General features: G+C 43.7%; 1 protein-coding gene across 1 annotated transcript in view; it reads left to right on the top strand.

Annotated features, from left to right (window-relative positions):
* The first annotated feature begins 5557 nt into the window (after positions 1-5557).
* The window catches only part of LOC126252128 (UDP-glucosyltransferase 2-like), a 97417-nt gene continuing 82013 nt past the window's right edge, over positions 5558-20961 (top strand). The window contains exons 1-2 of the mRNA XM_049952994.1: positions 5558-5622; positions 17713-17899. Of these exons, the coding sequence (XP_049808951.1) occupies positions 17723-17899 (177 nt within the window). The 5' untranslated portion in view covers positions 5558-5622; positions 17713-17722. The remainder of the gene's footprint in view (positions 5623-17712; positions 17900-20961) is intronic.

The raw sequence follows: 20961 nt of genomic DNA on the forward strand, positions 1-20961 counted from the left end.
GATAAATGGCCTTGTTTTTAACTTTACTGTGATAAACACATGAATTGGGACTTTGATCCGTTGAGTATATAAATTATACAAATAAAGGCAGCGGGTGAACATCTGAAGAGTCTGTTCGTACCTTTGCCACGTGTGCCGGGCGTGTTGTTTCCTACGGCAGGAGTCTAGTGACGATGTTGTGACTGTGACCGCACAATTTAGTTCCATTACACGGAAAAGACGTCTGAAATCTTAGACAAGTAGCACAAATTGATTATTCAAGATAACAGCCACGATGTGAGGGAAGCATAATACTGTGGACGTATCTTCATCAGATGCAGTGGTACAATTGAAAGAAAAGTTTTTTTTTATTGCTATGAAATGAACTACGTTTGCTGCTACTTAAGTGATGACGACAAATCTTTCATAGTGGTAGAAGTTGGGTGTGAAATCATGGGAGCCTATCTCCTGCCTGTATATAGTCCGTGAAACTGCCAATGAGTCCCAAGTGACTCCCGTGAGATCCACACTACTCTTGTTTCTCAGATAGCGTTTATGATGCAGAATATTTCCCAGATCTTGAATAATCAATTTGTGCTACTTGTCTTTAAGATTTCAGACGTATTTTCCGTGTAATGGAACTAAATTGTGCTGTCAGGAAATCCAGTTCCTTTAAAAAGGGGAAAAAATCCAGATTACCTTTTAGACCCTGGGTTCAAATTGTATGCTCAATATTTCGTTATTTTACTCTAAGACCCTGATACTGATGATTAATCGTATATAAACTGCGTAGAATATTTCTGGGGAACAGCTTTCCGGTAACGGCGATTTTACGCTTTGTTGGAAAGAAATTTCGTCATAAATACGCACATAATTGTGTAGGTACTACGAAATTTTTGATCACTAGTTTCATTGGCCTCTCTGCTATTTACCAATACTCTCGACAGTTTTATCTTCATTTAGACATCAGCTTCATGAAGTCCGTGTAGTGTGTAAAAATGAAGGCAGGAAGATAGGATTTTTACGTCCCGTCGACAAAGAGATCACATAGAGACAGAGCACAAGCTCGGATGATGGAAGGGTGGGGAGGGAAATCACCCGGGCCCTTTTAAAAGAACCATCCCATCATTTGTCTGTCGTTTAGGGAAATACCGGGAAGCCTGAATGTGGGTGGCCGCCAGAGATTTGAACAGTAGTCCTCTAGAATGTGGGTCCATCGTGCTAATCCTGCGCTCACTTGCTGGTCTCAAGTCTGACTCCAGTGGCAATCATAGTAACCGATACATATCATAAAAATGGGGGTATGTGTGTGTGTGTGTGTGTGTGTGTGTGTGTGTGTGTGTGTGTGTGTGTGTGTGCTTTCTACGTTTCCTCCAAGATACTAGACCGATTTCAACGAAACTTGGTACACATATTCCTTACTGTCAGACAACAATACTCTTGGGGTATGAACCACCTACCTATTATAGTTCAGGACATATGAAGACATAAACAATGGGATTCATGAAAAACTCCCGCATCCTGTTTGACGTTTGCATATATTACTGCTTCGCGACTAACTCTACTCGCTATGTATTTCGCAGACGGTATCCACACATGCCGCTGAATGTACCTATACAAAATTATGCATGAAATTTAAATACATTTATTCTTTTCTACTAACAAGGGGAGGTCGTGAGACGCGTCTGAGCGGTTTGGCAATCTGAGTAAGCAGAATAAGGTTTATGACTTTTTGAAGTTTCTGCCGGCCGCGGTGGTCTAGCGGTTCTAGGCGCTCAGTCCGGAGCCGCGCGGCTGCTACGGTCGCAGGTTCGAATCCTGCCTCGGGCATGGATGTGTGTGATGTCATTAGGTTAGTTAGGTTTAAGTAGTTCTAAGTTCTAGGGGACTGATGACCACAGCTGTTAAGTCCCATAGTGCTCAGAGCCATTTGAACAATTTTTTTTTTTTTTTTGAAGTTTCTAAAATATTTCGTCTGAGTGGGCCGCAGGAATAGAGGAAACCCTCTCGAAAGTTATTTTGATTATTTACGTTATGATCGATGTTTGAATAACTGCGCAGTTACTGGCTTGGAGCAGTCGGCAAGCTTACTGAGTGCCAATTTAGAGGCTCGAATTCGATTCCTGCTGCTACCCTTTCTTTTTTTATTCATTGTATTTTATTCCTCGCAATGATAAACTATCAACTATAAAACTTAAATACTGTTTAACAGTTCAATTTGTATAGATAAAATTAATATATACAGCACACAATTAGTTACGACTACTTTAATCTGAATAGTGAATATAGTTAAATAGTTAATTTTCATAATTGGTTGAAGTTTTGAATGAAACCAATATTCTCGAAAATTCTAACAAGGAATTATTTGCTCTTACCTTATTACAGGCAATTACATTACATTCTCTTAGATGATAATCGTCAAACAAACATTTAGAACTTAAATATTGTTCACATCATGCACATTTTATGGAAGCATTTTTTGAACGAGAACATTTTCCCGAAATATGGTGCAGTGGAAAGCATACTTCATTCACGTTTTTAAATGAGGCTCTTTCCTCAGTCAGTTTCGATGCATACCAAGCATACCGAATCATTGGGGTGAAAACAGGAACACTCAGTTGACGTTGCGCTGTACTGTATTTTAATTGCATTCTTCCCATACGGTAATTCTCGCTGTCGTTGTAGCAAATCAGGGGGCAGTTTGTAATCTTTTAATTAGATTTTTGACGTGACCACATTTGGGTGGAATGACCTTCACCGTGCACGTTACTTCGCCTTCCCCATTCCTGAATGTCTCATCATACACAGTCAAATCTGCTTGACTGTCCTACGAACCCACCAACGGAAGAAATTTATTGTTAGCAACGTATGGTTTTAATGTTGTTTCCAAATATTTTGCACAAAGCTCTTTTGTTACTTTTCCTCACTTGCAGCAAGTAACGACGACATTATTTCATTCTTCTTCTAATTTTTGCACAATACCAGCAACTCGAGGACAAAATTTGCTTTCAGACTTTTGCATACATAAAAATCCAAGGGATATGAGCTTCCCTGAAGCGGTCAAACCGTATCGTGCTGCGTAAGACTGTGTGGGTTTTTTACCGAAACGGTCTTGTCACCTTTGTAACTGAGTATCCTGTTGTACGTTGATTCATACTGGCATCCAGTTGGGTCAGTGTTAATTACAATAATCAGAGCTGAAGTTTGGAACTGTATGTCTTGTTTCTACACAAAACTTCTCTGCTGCTTCCATCGTTTCTTCCAAACTTGCAAGATTATTTTTGCTGACGAATTTGGTGGTTTTTCACTGTCTTATTGAAAGTTTGTGTTTGAAGGTTTTTACCCAGGTATCACCAGCAATAAACCGAAAATTTTCAGATAAATGTGGGAATGCGACTGCCATTGCCATTGTTGTAATATTCGCGTCATCACTTGTTCATAATAGCCTCATGCATCCTGAAATCTTTCCCATGTTTCGGAGTAGATGAATGATTTTTGTCATTTATAATGTCATTTTGTTCTGTTTCTTCCCTCCAAATCTGAAGATACCTTTTCTTTAGTATTGGGAATCGTGATTTAAATGAAGGGAACTTCCACTCTGGATGAGCATCAGCCAAATCGATCACTTTCTTCTCATCACCCAGCGCACCACAACAGGAGAAGAATATTCGACGCGATCGTAATCATCAAGGTTCGCGTCTGTACTTGAAAAAGGAACCTATTACAAATAAAAAGGCGGCCGCTGTGGCCGACCGGTTGTAGGCACTTCCGTCCGGAACCGCGCTGCTGCTACGCTCGCCAGTTCGAATCTTGCCTGGGGCATGGATGTGTGTGATGTCCTTAGGTCAGTTAGGTTTAAGTAGTTCTAAGTCTAGGGGACTGATGACCTCAGATGTTAAGTCCCATAGTGCTTAGAGCCGTTTGAACCATTTTTGAACAAATAAAATGGGACTGCACACAGCAAAAGTGGATATTGCCACGGACAGAAACAGAGAATGGGAAAATACACACACCTCTTCATAAGGATTTCGTTATCAGATTCGGTATATAATATCAAATCTTCATCATTTTCTATTAAATTATTAGTTATGATTTCAATAACCTGCTTTGCAATTGCTTCATCTATTGCTGCAGGACCGACAGACGCGGAAGATTCGTCGGTTATCACGCCTTTTTCTTTATAAATTCAATAATCGTAACGAAAATCAATGATATTTTTTTTAAAGTCTTCACTAAAAGTTTCCATTACGATGTATTCACCAGTCAGTTCTCAGATACAAAATTCTTGCTCGGTTTGACTTCGATATAAAATAAGTTTTTATGAAAAATCACGCAGACACTTAGTGAAATACTGCTCACAACTGTAGAGACAATTACAGTAACTCGGTAAACTGTTGAAATCACAAACCGTCGAAATGAATTACTTAAAAACAATTTCTGTTTAACAAATAATGTTTGAGAGCGTTTGCTCTACTCCTACGGTCCACTCAGGCGAAATACTTTAGGTACCTCAAAGGGTCATACACCTATTTCTACTCACATAATTTGACCAAAATCGGTGAGAGCCGTCCTGCATCCTTCTATTGTAAGACACTCCCACAGTCAGCTCAACTTAAGGAAATCCCTGACAGCTGGTAGAGCTTTTGACAGCTTTCAACTGCGAAGCTAAATGGATGTATGCGAAAACAATAGCCGTCTATGAAGAGGCATTGCCACAGAAACATTTGCAAAATCGCGTTGTAGGCACGCGAAGTAGCTGACCCAGCCTACAGTAGCTGTCCACGATCATCTCACACCGAGTCTACTGCAGAAGTACATACAAGGTTTTGTTTTTAGTAGAAAATCGACAAAATAAATACCCGGACAGTGTCAGATTCGACAGCAAGTTATTGATAAATGTGTAGATAAATGAGTCTCACATTCCATTAGACGCTGAGGAAAGTTGTGGAATTTAAATGGGGATGTACTGTAAAGTCTGATGATCAAGACTTTAATCAGAGAAATGATGTAAAGACTAGTGTACGGGAACTTCACAACGCCACCAGCTCTGCTTGTCTTGCCAGGCAAAAATCAAGCGATGGAAATTTTTTTCCACCACCAGGTTTCGGACCATTTCACACATTGTCTGCGGATGAGAGTTAACACAGCAACAAGAGTTGTGGATGTGCTTCAAAAAATTTGATTTACTGCTCAGATATGCGTTGTGCTATACCCTCTTGCTCTTTGTGTTTTCGCTCATTGCTTCATCCACCATTTGCTTAGTACAGGTTAGGAATTTGGCCAGAAGCAGTGACGCCCCTCTTGCGTACTATTTCTCAATTCAGGCGTCGAAAGCGCGAGATCCACTTTTGCGAACCAGCTCTCGACCTCATGTATCTCCGTTATAGTTGCAGTCCTAATCGCTTCAACACGGGCAGGTGGGTCAAATATAGCGTATTAAGTCAACCACGTCAAGGCAGATATTGCTGGGAAGAGCGGTATCGTACACTTGCGTAATGCGGCACCCGCCAAGGCCGCTGCACCTCTGAGAGTGGTTTCAGCGCGCAGTGATAAAGATCGGTCAGTGCCGCTCCGAAACGCGAAGCAGACACTGCTCGAGAGTTGGGCGGCAGCATCAGCAGTACCAGCAACAGCGCCACACACGTGCGTACTTTGTGTAGATACTTCAGTGGCTTCCCGTCGTTGTTGCGTCCTCTGGGACTCGTTCGATGCAGCTCTCCAGGCCAGCCTATAAGCACTAGCTCTCCTCATCTCCGCAAAGTTCCTACAACCCACATTCACTTGAACCTGTTTACTGAAACCAAGCGTCTACAATTTTTATCCGTACGCTGCCCAAAATTGCTTTATTACCTGTGTTTCGATTTCTCATGCTGTGTCCTATCTATCTATCCCCTCTCTTATTCATATTGTAGTACAATCTTCTCTCCAAATGAATTCAGTATCTCTTCATTAGTATCCGTTCTATACTATAACTCCACCATTTTTTTCCGCTTCCGAATGTACACTACTGGTCATTAAAATTGCTACACCAAGAAGAAATGCGAATGATAAACGGGTATTCATTGGGCAAATATATTATACTAGAACTGACATGTGATTACATTTTCACGCAATTTGAGTGCACAGATCCTGACAAATCAGTACCCAGAACAACCACCTCTGGCCGTAATAACGGCCTTGATACGCCTGGGCAGTGAGTCAAACATAGCTTCGATGGCGTGTACAGGTACAGCTGCCCATGCAGCTTCAACACGATACCACAGTTCATCAAGAGTAGTGACTGGCGTATTGTGACGACCCGATTGCTCGGCCACCATTGACCAGACGTTTTCAATTGGTGAGAGATCTGGAGAATGTGCTGGCCAGGACAGCAGTCGAACATTTTCTGTATCCAGGAAGGCCCGTACAGGACATGTAACATGCGGTCGTGCATTACCCTGCTGAAATATACGGTTACCCAGGGATCGAATGAAGGGTAGCGCCACGGGTCGTAACACATCTGAAATGTAACGTCCACTGTTCAAAGTGCCGTCAATGCGAACAAGAGGCGACCCAGACGTGTAACCAATGGCACCCCATACCATCACGTCGGATGATAATCCAGTATGGCGATGACGAATACACGCTTCCAATGTGCGTTCACCGCGATGTCGCCAAGCACGGATGCGACCATCACGATGCTGTAAACTGAACCTGGATTCACCCGAAAAAAAATGACGATTTTGCCATTCGTGCACCCAGGTTCGTCGTTGAGTACACCATCGCAGGCGCTCCCGTCTGTGATGCAGCGTCAAGGGTAACCGTAGCCATGGTCTCCAAGGTGATAGTCCATGCTGCTGCAAACGTCGTCGAACTGTTCGTGCAGATGGTTGTTGTCTTGCAAACGTCACCATCTGTTGACTCAGGTATCGAGACGTGGCTGCACGATCCGCTACAGCCATGCGGATAAGATGCCTGTCATCTCGACTGCTAGTGATACGAGGCCGTTGGGATCCAGCACGGCGTTCCGTATTACCCGTCTGAAGCCACCGATTCCATATTCTGCTAACAGTCATTGGATCTCGACCAACGCGAGCAGCAATGTCGCGATACGATAAACCTCAATCGCGATAGGCTACAATCCGACCTTTATCAGTGTCGGAAACGTGATGGTACGCATTTCTTCTCTTTACACGAGGCATCACAACAACGTTTCACCAGGCAACGCCGGTCAACTGCTGTTTGTGTACGAGAAATCGGTTGGAAACTTTCCTCATGTCAACATGTTGTAGGTGTCGCCACCGGCGCCAGCCTTGTGTGAATGCTCTGAAAAGCTAATCATTTGCATATTACAGCATCTTCTTCGTGACGGTTAAATTTCGCGTCTGTAGCACGTCATCTTCGTGGTGTAGCAATTTTAATGGCCAGTAGTGTACTTGTACGAGGGGGGTTCAGGAAGTAATGCAGCTCTTTTTTCTGAAAGCATGTTGGTTTGATTCGGGATTCCAATACAACATATTATACCCCACTTTTGGCTACAAAACTCTACTTTTCAACGTAATCTCGGTTCGATACAACGGCCTTACGCCACATTAATGAGAGGGCCTGAATGCCCCAATGGTACCACTGTACCGGTTAACATCGGAGCCACCTTACTGGTGGAGCAATAACCTCTCCATCCAATATTGATATCAGTGGAGTGCTTCCTTCATTGGGCCAAACAGGTGGAAGTCGGAAGGTGCGAGATCCGAATTGCAGGGTGGATGAGGAAGAACGGTGCATTGAACTTTTGTGAGCTCGTCTCGGGTCCGCAGACCTCTGCGAGGCCTTGTGTTGTCATGGAGAAGGAGGAGTCGTTTGCAGTTTTGTGGCGACGAACACGTTGAAGGCGTTTCTTCCATTTTCTGAGGGTAGTCCAATATACTTCTGAGTTGATCGTTGCGCCATGATGGAGGACATCAAACGTAACAACCACTTCATATTCCCAGAAGCATGTCGCCGTGACTTTACCCGCCGAAGGTATGCCTTTGAACTTGTTCTTCGAACGAGAATTGGTGTGGCACCACTCCATGGATTGCCGTTTTGCTTCCGGTTCAAAGTGATGGAGCCATGTCTCATAGCTTGTGATGATGTCAGACAAAAAATTGTCACGATGAGCCTCTTAACGGGCAAGAAACTGCGGTCACATGGTCCTTAGTTGCTTTTTATGGACTTCTGTTAAGCGGCGAGCAAGCCAGCGGGCACACACCTGTCAGTACCCCAACTGGTGGACGAGTGTGTCAGCACTGTCGACAGAGACGTCCAGTTGTGCAGCAGGGTGTTCAATTGTGATTCGTCTCTCACATGGAATGAGAGTGTCCGAACGTTCCAGCACCGCAGGACTCACAGCCGTACGCGGGAAGTCGAACAGGTTTGCGCGACCATATTGCGATGACGACAGACGTCTCGCCCAACGATTCACCGTGCTTTTGTTAAGTGCCAGGTCTCCGTAGACATTCTGCATGCGCCCTTGAATATCTGAGATGCTCTGGTCTTTCGCCAAAAGAAACTCAGTGACAGCTCTCTGCTTGGAACGCACCTCCGTTACAGACGCCATTTTGAAGGCTACGTATAATGCTTCCATCTATCGGAACTTCATGAAATTATAGGGGCTGAAGCGGGACTACTCCACGATGCCCCACAACAAATTCCGCATTTCTTCAACTGAAACTGGCCGAGAGAAAAAAGGTCCTACATTACTTACCGAACGCCCATCGTACATCCAACATTCTGAAGCAAAGCTTTCCCTAACTAGCCTGTCGTAAAAAACAAATTTTATGCCATAGTTTTAGGGTAACAAATAAACTTTTCGTTCTGGAAACTGATTCTACGTGCAGTTGCACAGAAGCTCCTGAAGGAACTATTCCTCTAGGGAGGTATCTAAGACCTCTATGGCCGGCCGATGTGGCCGAGCGGTTCTAGGCGCTTCAGCCTGGAGCCGCGCGACCGCTACAGTCGCAGGTTCGAATCCTGCCTCGGGCATGGATATGTGTGATGTCCTTAGGTTAAGTAGGTTTAAGTAGTTTAAGTTCTAGGGGACTAATGACCTCAGATGTTAAGTCCCATAGCGCTCAGTGCCATTGAAGCATTTTCAAGGCCTCTATGATTCATGCCCCGGTGTGTAGCGGCTTGCTTTTCAGTATCTAACTTCTCCACATTATTTTGAGTTCTCGAAATAAAATGAGGAACCGTTGTGTAATAGTAATCATTTCAGTACTCTCAGTTAATTAGCTTCAATTGCAAAATTCATTTCAGTCAAGTATATCGTTCTCGGAGTAGCAATTTTCAAAACAGTTATTTCATTTCTTGAAAAACCGTAAGAAATTCTTTCTCTAGTGTGAAGAGGAGGGACAAATACCTTTCATACAATAGCCGAAAAGCTGTCCGAATCAGATTAATTGTATGAGCGCAGGATAGATGTTGCGTCTTTAGTTTGTAAGACAGCACACCGTAAAGTGACGGATATGGTTGTGTCCATGGGCAATGTCAGACCCAGAATTTTCGAATCTAACATCAATGAGAAGAAAAAAGCAGTTGTGTGTAGACATAATCGGAATACAACCTACATCGTTTAGCTAAATCTGCGGCCCTGTCTTCATTCGTCTTACGCTAGAGATGGTAGCATTTTATTCACTATCAAACTAATCAACGTAAAGTAGATGTACAAGATGTAAGGACGAAATATGAAGGGTGCTAGACACTTTATGAAATACAATCTATCTGTAGAAGTAAAGGGTTTCTGAAAAATCTATTGCGGCATGCCAAACAAGTCAACATCAGCAACATCTACATAAATGCAAGGAAACGTCCAGCTATGATTACGGAGCTTAACCTCCTTCTTGACCTAACGATTACAGAAGTCTGTGGGCTATAAATAGCAAATAATACTACTCAAACGTCACCTAAATACACTCTAAGAAAGACACACCGCGAAAGAGTTACGCAAACTGATTGCAAATTTATATTCATACAGGTATGGACGGAAAATGCAAAATTGCAAACAATGGCTGCCGATGGATGACTGTGTGACGCTGCAAACCAGTTTCGCCGCTCAGCTGGCAAGGACATGTCGACACCAGGGCATAAAGTCTTTGAGAATTTCATTCCGTGTACTCATTTGGACAGTAATTACGCCACGCACACAGGGTCGTGAACAACATACATAGGTGTCAGCATTTGAGAGGAGATGTATATTTGGTCTCAAAGAAGGCAGTTGGAGTGATCGGCGAATCGATCAACATTTGAATAGGAGCGATGCCACTATAAGTCGATGTTCGCAGGAATGGGTGAACCATGGCCGAACATAGCGTCAAGAAGAATGCAGTCGACCTAAAGAGACAAGAGAACGAGAAGACAGAAGAACGGTCAAACAAGGGCCGCTTGGCCTTATAGATCTTGGCCTCATCATACGAGAAACGCTTAGCGGTCGTGGTCTTTTGTACTTTTCTTTCTTCAGTCTCTACTCAAGACAGGGTGACCCCAAGAGCAGTTTACACACTTCGCAGGAGATAAGCAACCAAGTGCCTCACGGGCGGCCCTATAACTTTTGCCACAAGTGGTTTCTCTTTTACATCTTGCAGGGGTATACCCAAAGCACTGGCATTTTAAACAGCACACTGATTTGGGGAAATAAGGCCATTCTCAAAGGCGAAGGAAACATAGCTTGATATGCTTGGGAAATTTTGTGCTGTTGAAAGTAAGCATAAAGGAGTCCGATTTCACTAGATCGCCATCCAGCGTTTTCACTGTGTTTTGCAAGTCAACAATACCATCTTGGGTCCTCCCATTCTTCGGTTCATTTCTAGGAATGTCAATGAGATACCTGCAAGTCACAACGCCTTTGTGTAGGTCAAGGTGTTGTGCAATTCTGTCTCTAAGGCATACTCTCCAACGAATCCAGCTTTTTGGAGGTTAGCTGCTTGTTGGGAATTACAAGTTTCCATCAACAGGTTCTCATTGCACAAGTGCTTAACTCACTTTAAAGAGCCACAGGTTCCCTCTAAACCCTTTTGGATATAGAATGACGAAATCTTCTCAAAACTACCCTCTTTCCACTTGACTAGTAAAAACACATTATGATCAGCAGCAAATATTCTGTTATTGTAAGAACCACAACTCTGAATATGTCCAGAATCAGGAGGACTGGCTACACAAGCCTTCTTGTTTGACTGGGTGTTGGTGTCTACCACTGGCCCACTCTCTCCACTGGGAGGAGGAAGAGAAAATTTCAAAGGATGTATCCCAGTCCCGTGAGCAGCTACGTAAATAAAAGTACACCTAGACAAAGCTCCGTGTGTGTAGGTAGGCCTTATTCAACTGAGGTGCGGCAAGTTCAACAGAAGTGTCCTACTGTTCAATCTCAACAGCCATGCATCTTTTCAGCGCACAGTAGATATTCAGATTGAGGTGTTCTTATGGAGATTTTACCATCCTTGCGATCCCAGCAATCAAACTGAGACCCCCATTCACTGTGACGTACAACACTCCACAGCTGTGCCACATGGTGGTCGCTGAAGAATGACCAAAGCTTATGGTGACAGAGGACAGGCGGCCCTTACCAGTCCTCAGCTCAGGAACCTGGGGATCGCCAGGCCCACACCTAGCAAACGAATGCCGAGCCTCTGAGAACACGACAGAACATGAAAATCGAGCGATCGTCAGAGAGGTACTAATGGCCCCGGATCATCATTATTAACAATTCGACGTGCAACTGATGCTTCAGTGACCACAAATACCATTAATAGGGGCTCACAGAAAGGGGACTGAGCTCATAGCGCACCTTGCGCCGACTACCATTTACCTCTGTACACCGACAATCCCGCTAGGTTTGGAATCTTATTGACTGGAGCAGAATTGTCTTCTGTGCTGAGGCTCGAGGCAGGAGTGCAGGAAAAGATCATGGCAAACGTTGCCGGACTCCATCAAACGTTCTACTTGTTGTACAAAAATATGGGAAGCCATCCAGAGGATTTTCAGCAAACACAATCGTTTACTAATAGCACCAGTGCTGAAACAGTGGCGTCTCCAGACAATGCCCAGAGACATTGCTCAGGCTGTGACACAGCATTTTGCAATGGCTACTGCCGATGCCAGGCTGGATCCAACGTTCCGCCGCTACCATCCTACTGCGGAGAGCGTCAAGTTTGACCTCAGAGCCCAGAATTCTGAGTCTTACAACTGCCCTTTCTCCAGGTGGGAGCTGGAATCGGCACTGTATGAGACTCATGATACTGCAGACAGTCACGATAAAATCCGGTACTGCATGCTTTGACAGTTGCAAACGTCGTCAAAGGAAATCCTCCTCGAATCTTTTAATCTTATATGGTAGACAGGTAACTTTCCCAACTTGTGGAGCGAGGCAATTCTGATACCTCTCCTCAAACCAGGAAAGGACCACACAAGTACCAGAAGTCGCTGTAGCGTCACCTTAATGAGCAGTATAGGGAAGATACTAGAGTGTCATCTGTTCTACTCCTTATCCACTCTCAATGTGGATTCCTGAAATTTTGGTCCACTGTCGACAACCTGACCCTTCAAGAGGCTGCTCTTCAGCAGGCTTTTGTATGTAAACATCACTTACTCGTCATATTCTCTGATATCAGTAACGTGTACGACTCTACTTGTAAAAACAGTATTCTCGAGCCACTACATCAGTGGGGCTTTTGTGGCACCTCCCCATCTTAATACGGTGTTTTTTAGGACCTGAGTGGGTTACACACTGTCAGATCGTTTTGAGCAGGAGAATGATGCCCCTCGGGGCAGTGTTTTAAGTGTTACCCTCTTTCCATATCCACCAAAAGCATCACATCTTCAGTTCAGTATGGAGTCCTGTACGGTGCTCCTTGTTTGTGGACGATTTTGCTATTTTCTGTTTCTCCTCCAGTGTCGCAACAGCGACCTATCAATTGCAACTTCCAGTGCAGAGCCTAGAGCAGTGGGCTTGAAATGGTTCAAATGGCTCTCAGCACTATGGGACTTAACTTCTGAGGTCATCAGTCCCCTAGAACTTAGAACTACTTAAACCTAACTAACCTAAGGGCATCACACACATCCATGCCCTAGGCAGGACTCGAACCTGCGACCGTAGCGGTGGCGTGGTTCCAGACTGTAGCGGCTAGAACCGCTCGGCCACCCCGGCCGGCAGTGGGCTTGAAACATGGATTCTGACTTCGCAGAGATGTGTATGTGTATTCCTATTAATCATTCTCGTCGTATTTTCAATTTATCTGACTTCTGTATGGGGGACACCATTCTACAGTTTAAAGACTCAGTGAGGTTTCTGGGACTCGTTTTTGACTCCAAACTGTCGTGGTTAGCAGACCTGAGAGACCAAAAAGCCAGAACCCGGAAGGCACTAAATGCTGTATATAAACTGCCTTAGCCACAGGTCTTAGGGAGCTGGCAGGACGCGTCTGCTCCAGCTTTATAGGGATTTTATACGTTCACGGCTACACTATGGCAGAATAGTGTATGGGTGAGTGAGGCCATCTTACCTGAAGATGAAGGACACTGTCCACCATTAGGGGATTAAGCTAGCCATAGCTGCTTTCAGGACCAGCCCTATGCCCAATCTCTGTGCTGAGGCTGGGGAACAGGCACCCACTGTCCGGCGGCAGCTACTCATGGTGCATCAGGCATGGGCTACTCATGGTGCATCAGGCATGGAAGTTCCTCACAGCTGCGACTTCACCTACATGTCGCACTGCTTCTCGTCCACATTTGGAACACCTTTTCTCCATCGCCCGCGAGCAAGAATGCTGTTTGGTATCTGCGAGCAGAGTCACTTGGCGTGGAGCACGTACAGCCCCAAATCCAGGGCTTTAACCGCCTGCCACCATTCATACTGCTGAGGACGTGGGAAAATTTGGAAATTTGTAGTAAGTTCCCATGGGACCAAACTGCTGAGGTCATCGGTCCCTAGGCTTACACACTACTTTATCTAACTCAAACTAACTTACGCTAATGGCAACACAAACACCTATGCCCGAGGGAGAACGGGAACCTCCGAAGGGGGTTGTTGTTGTTGTTGTGGTCTTCAGTCCTGAGACTGGTTTGATGCAGCTCTCCATGCTACTCTATCCTGTGCAAGCTTCTTCATCTCCCAGTACCTACTGCAACCTACATCCTTCTGAATCTGCTTAGTGTAAGCATCTCTTGGTCTCCCCCTACGATTTTTACCCTCCACGCTGCCCTCCAATACTAAATTGGTGATCCCTTGATGCCTCAGAACATGTCCTACCAACCGATCCCTTCTTCTGGTCAAGTTGTGCCACAAACTCCTCTTCTCCCCAATCCTATTCAGTACCTCCTCATTAGTTATGTGATCTACCCATCTAATCTTCAGCATTCTTCTGTAGCACCACACTTCGAAAGCTTCTATTCTCTTCTTGTCCAAACTATTTACCGTCCATGTTTCACTTCCATACATGGCTACACTCCATACAAATACTTTCAGAAACGACTTCCTCACACTTAAATCTATACTCGATGTTAACAAATTTCTCTTCTTCAGAAACGCTTTCCTTGCCATTGCCAGTCTACATTTTATATCCTCTCTACTTCGACCATCATCAGTTATTTTGCTCCCCAAATAGCAAAACTCCTTTACTACTTTAAGTGTCATTTCCTAATCTAATACCCTCAACATCACCCGACTTAATTCGACTACATTCCATTATCCTCGTTTTGCTTTTGTTGATGTTCATCTTATATCCTCCCTTCAAGACACCATCCATTCCGTTCAACTGCTCTTCCAAGTCCTTTGCTGTCTCTGACAGAATTACAATGTCATCGGCGAACCTCAAAGTTTTTATTTCTTCTCCATGGATTTTAATACCTACTCCGAATTTTTCTTTTGTTTCCTTTACTGCTTGCTCAATATACAGATTGAATAACATCGGGGAGAGGCTACAACCCTGTCTCACTCCTTTCCCAACCACTGCTTCCCTTTCATGTCCCTCGACTCTTATAACTGCCATCTGGTTTCTGTACAAATTGTAAATAGCCTTTCGCTCCCTGTATTTTACCCCTGCCACCTTTAGAATTTGAAAGAGAGTATTCCAGTCAACATTGTCAAAAGCTTTCTCTAAGTCTACAAATGCTAGAAAGGTAGGTTTGCCTTTCCTTAATCTTTCTTCTAAGATAAGTCGTAAGGTCAGTATTGCCTCACGTGTTCCAGTATTTCTACGGAATCCATACTGATCTTCCCCGAGGTCGGCTTCTACTAGTTTTTCCATTCGTCTGTAAAGAATTCGTGTTAGTATTTTGCAGCTGTGGCTTATTAAACTGATTGTTCGGTAATTCTCACATCTGTCAACACCTGCTTTCTTTGGGATTGGAATTATTATATTCTTCTTGAAGTCTGAGGGTATTTCGCCTTTTTCATACATCTTGCTCACCAGAAGGGGGGAGCCGCGCGAACTGTGGCAAGGTGCCTGAGACTGTGCGGGTGCCCCTCGCGGTTGGCCCTGAGTAATTTCAGATTTATTGCAGTACAGGAGAGATTCCACTCCTGCAGATGTCTTTAATACTTTATTTTCTGCCATTTTGAGTGAGCGTGTCAACCGTATAGTTGGTTGCTATGTTGTTTTCCTTGAAAGAGTCCTCAAGAGCCAATTGCCTCGAGACTTTACTGTATTCGACGCTGAACTGCATGCCATGTTGCGGGGGCACTGGAGCAGACGAGACATTCTTGAGTGCTAAATTCCTTTTCTGTCCCGGTTCTCCGAGTGCACTTTACTCTGCTGTTAGGGAAGAAGATGAGGAGATGTCTTTCTGCTGGGTAACAGGGCACACAAGAACTGCACCACAAGATGATTAGGGCACATGGGTATTGCGGTGAGCAGAAGGGCAGATGTAGCAGCCAAGGACGTGTTCCGTTACAAGTTCAGTGTACCATCTCCCTGCGTGCTCTCGCCTCGCCGTTGACATACAGTCTTGCGTCGATGAAAGGATGAGTGGCTGGAAGTGACAGACAGTAATCTCCGTCTAGTAAAGCCCACAACGCCGGCGTCGCGTACCTCCCTCCAGCCACGTCGACGGGGCGAGGTCCTCCTTACTCGTCTTCGGACAGGCCACAGCCCTATGATGCCTAGTTTCTTGCTCCGGCGTACAGACCACTCTGCGCCACATTTTATTAGACTGTGTTTTATTTTCCGACTAGCGGGCAGCGGCAGATTTGACGACAGATCTGCCCTCTATTTTAAGTAACGTTCAGACGAATCTGGTCAGAGTTTTAAGATTTTGTGATCTGTCCAAGTTGTTTCTGAATAATTTAGGGAGATGTTCTTAACGTGTTAACAAGGTGACTGGCTCACTCATTATTTTGTAAGTGATCAGCCAGTCACATTTCCCTGTGCCTCTCTTTTAGCTCTTCTGTGGTTTTACCTCCCTTGTAATCACAGGTGTAGTACTTTTCATCCTTTCTGCGTTGTTTCAAGGCGTATGAGGTAGAGTGGTTGTCTTAGTGACGTAGTAGTGACGGCTTGAGTGTCGTTTTATAGGTTTCTTCGTCACTGTATGATAACAGTTTTCATAACTTTCTCCACATTCATTTCTTTTAGTATGCGTAAGGACGCTGATAACCTTGCTTTTGAGCGCCCGTAATCTCCAAAGATACACACACACACTAATCTCCAAAGACACACACACACACACACACACACACACACACACACACACACACGTTGTGTCGTCTCTCTAGGTGGACGCTTCCTTCTTGACGCTGTGTTCGGTGTGGTTCACCCATTCCTGCCAACATCGTCGACCAGAGGCATAGCTCCTATTCAGATATCGGGCTCAACTACACGTCCTCTCTCGGATGCTGACAACTGCGTTTATTGTTCAAGTGCCTGTCTGCGAGGCATAGTTAATGTCCAAATGAGTACACGGAATTAAATTCGCAAAAAATTTATACCCTGGTACCGATGTGTCCTCTATTTACCAAAATGTATAATTTTTCTGTCAGTACCCGTATATGCTCTAAGGCGCTGCAGTCATGGACTGTGCGGCTGCTCCCGGCAGAGGTTCGAGTCCTCCCTCGGGCATGGGTGTGTGTGTGTTTGTCTTTAGGATAATTTAAGTTAAGTAGTGTGTAAGCTTAGGGACTAATGACCTTAGCAGTTAAGTCCCATAAGATTTCACACATTTCACATTTTCAGTACCCGTATGAATATCAGTTTGAGGCCGATTTGCGTAACTCCTTCATGGTGGGTACTTTTTTTTTTCTTAGAGTGTGCATTCAGTCATAAGACATTAATGTACCAGTATATGAAAAAGGAAATTGCACCAAGCCGGCCGCTGTGGCTGAGTGGTTCTAGGCGCTTCAGTCCGGAACCGCACTGCTGCTACGGTCGCAGGTTCGAATCCTGCCTCGGGCATGGACGTGGGTGATGTCCTTAGGTTAGTTAGGTTTAAGTAATTCTAAATCCAGGGGACTGATGACCTCAGATGTTAAATCCCATAGTGCTTAGAGCCACTTGAACCATTTTTTTCTTTTTTTTTTTTGAAATTTCACCAAAATGGAACCGCAAGAAACGGCACAATTTACAGTGCACAGTGAGAAGCAATTTCGTTTCGTATTTAGCGGCAGTTTTCTGATACCTACCATATAAAAAAGTGAGACCAAATGTACGAAAAAGAAACGCGATCTGTTGCGTTTCCGCAAAAGCTGCTAGAGGAAGAATGTCTAACGCGTTTGTTGTTTATTCTTCGCAGGGAGTGCACTATGAATGGAGCCCCGTTGGTGATCTTATTGCTCGCCGTGGGAGGTTCGGAGTGTGCCAAGATCTTGGCCGCTTCGCCCTTTCCCGCCATCAGCCATGTGTTGCCTATGAGGCACATAGTCTTGGAACTCGCTAGGAGGGGACACGACGTGACGTTCATCACACCAGATCCAATCAAAGTATGTACTTTCATTCTTGTCAATACATCACAAAAACGCCTACCTTTTCTACGAATTACTTTACCTAATATGTTACACATCTATTTCCTTCCGAATTCATTAAAGCTGACCGGATCTGCACTAGAGAAATGCCGGGCAGTATCCTGAAACATATTGGAATTGTCAATAATGTTTCTTGAGTACCGACATACTGAACTTACGTTTACTTTAATTTCATTTGTAGCGCTGTAAATGCTCAAAAATAACCTTTCTGAGAGGTTAAATGTTCTTCAAAGCAAGTGGCAAGTAGAATCACAAAATCAGTTGTACCAACTAAGATAACACTTTACTTAGCAATAAGGTACACTGGCAACGACAGTGTTAAATCACATTCGTATTACGTATTGTAACATTCAGATGAAACTCACCAGTGTCAAAATCCATAGCGTTTCAAGGAAAAATAAGTTCTTACAGCAGCAAGGTAGAAAATGTGTAGAACGTAGGAAATAGAATGGAAAACAGAATCAAGATAATGAGGACATTTCTATAACGATAAATAATGTGCCAAAAGGTAAATAAGTCCTAACATTTAAGGTCTTTTCATACTTTTTTGCTGCTAAATACAGCAACTTTAGGGCTTTAGGTGTTTAACACTTCCTTCGTGGCTATCCTACAGATCCCAAAAAGAGCGTTTGGAAAAAAAAATGATAACTACAACCGCTGCTTAGTATTGCAGTTCGTTTCTCATAGCGTAAATTTCTATCTGGCATTTCAAGTAATTGTTGAAATTGCTTCATAATTCGCTTGGTACATAGGCATGGAAGGTTCGAAGAGAACGACAGACGGTGAGAGATACTGCTGCTGAGGATTTCCAGCGATGCATCGTGGAGCCTTGAAAATGTCAACGTCTTCAGTTGGTAGCATTTGATTTTCAATTTCTACTTAGACACTACTCTTCAGACTTCGCACAATTATCCGTTTGCTTTTGTTAGGGATATATTTATATTCAACATAAAATCTACTTGTTTTATTACAAAGAAAACATTTGGTTAAATGACAGAAAATGGTTGTCGCCAACTTTAACAAGTAATAGGAGGTTCTCGGACATAGAGGTTCCGTTCATTGCCATTATCATCGTGGGTGTGATATTTCGGAAGCCTTGGTACCAATACTGGAACATTCATATCTAAACTCTCAGCATCTTTATTTTTTAAATGTGGATGACCATTGTACAGGGTGTATCACATATTGGTACAGGGGGCAGTGTGGTGAAAACTAGAAGAAAAGTTCCCACCTTGATAACGAATGGATCCTGATGCCGCCATGATTGCTCGAGGATTTACATCTACCCTCAAGCAAGTAATGCTATAATTTACTATGCTCTTGTGACGACCTACATCACTGAATATGACACATTACTCCTCATAACTAAAACGGCCCATATTGCAAGAGATATTGCTTTTGGGACATGTAGCTATACCAAATTTTCTTCTAGTTTTGGCCAATTTACCTCATGTCATACTTTATTTTAAAATTTCCTGTCTATTCCTAGTTTCTACGTGGGATGTTTGATGTTTTTCAAATAGGTTTCCTCGACACTTCAGTATTACGTATTTTGCTTCTGGCAGCATGGGGTGTCGAATGTTAGTAGAGATGCACCACATGGCTATTTTGCTAGGGAATTAGCAGCGACAAACCTATCATTTGTATGTTGTTTCTGGTGATTAGTTAATATGTGTCAATTATTCTCATTACCGAATGCAGTGTTAGTACAAATGAATTTCTCACTGTGTGGATACCTGTCAGGAAGGGCTGATTATCCTTGCTGTGAGTTTAGTCGAAAAACTTTCCAGTTCCTTTCGGTTACTGATGTGTTACTATTTCGTACAATGTGTACTCGTATGTCAGGACCTCATATGAAATTTACTCCTTCAAGCAGTGATAAAAAGTATCAAAAGTACACGAAATGCTGTCATCGGTTTATTAAAAGTGAAATTTTGTAGAAAAGCGTTGCAAACATAGCTAAACAAATAGGTCATCTGATTACTGTAGGCAAATTTCGATAGTAAATTTCCTCTCATGCAAATATGGTGCAGTAAATGTGGCTCAATGAAATAAATATATATAAACAAGCTCAGGTAAGCCGGCCGCGGTGGTCTCGCGGTTCTAGGCGCGCAGTTCGGAACCGTGCGACTGCTACGGTCGCAGGTTCGAATCCTGCCTCGGGCATGGATGTGTGTGATGTCCTTAGGTTAGTTAGGTTTAAGTAGTTCTAAGTTCTAGGGGACTAATGACCACAGCAGTTGAGTCCCATAGTGCTCAGAGCCATTTTTTGAAGCTCAGGAAAATCTCATTATACGCGGAATTTACATTCCGCGAAATCGCCGCGCTTGACGCATTCGCGAAAATCGAGACTCATTTTGTAATTAAAATATGGGGCCATGTTCTCATTTATTAACGTATTCAGTTTAAAATAGAGTTTCTTAGTGTTTTTACCAACAATAATACATCTTTTTGAAACGGATTTTAATGCAAAATTTATACACTTATAAATATAGCACTTAAGCACACAATAATATACTCTTTCGCAACCCTTTAGTTCCCTAAGATTTTGAGAGTGATACATCGTAAGAGGGTTTTAATTTGTAATCCCCTGTAACATTTCTTCCCAAATGAAGGCTGCATCTATCCTTGGCAGCCTTAAATCCCGGTAAAATTTTTCCTTCAATGGAAATGGACGTACAGCTACACATTCGTTTCCATAACAACCCCGTTTCATCAAGACTGAAGACCTGCTTCGCCGTATAGTCTTCTTCTGCCACAAATTCTTTAAACTCTTCTTAAATTCCTCATCTCCAACTTCATCTACCTCAACCGTTGTAAGTAGGCTGTTTAGGTTTTTTTATTGGTAACGCCACCTCTGTATGAAAATCACTGGCTGTGCTGTGTGCAGTCTGTGGCTGCTTTGCATTGTTGTAATACTCGCCATTGTAGTGTTAGGCAGCTGGCTGTGAACAGCGCGTAGTGTTGCGCAGTTGGAGGTGAGCCGCCAGCAGTGGTGGATGTGGGGAGAGAGATGGCGG

The sequence above is a fragment of the Schistocerca nitens genome, chromosome 4 (assembly GCF_023898315.1).
Source record: "Schistocerca nitens isolate TAMUIC-IGC-003100 chromosome 4, iqSchNite1.1, whole genome shotgun sequence".
Lineage (NCBI taxonomy): Eukaryota > Metazoa > Arthropoda > Insecta > Orthoptera > Acrididae > Schistocerca > Schistocerca nitens.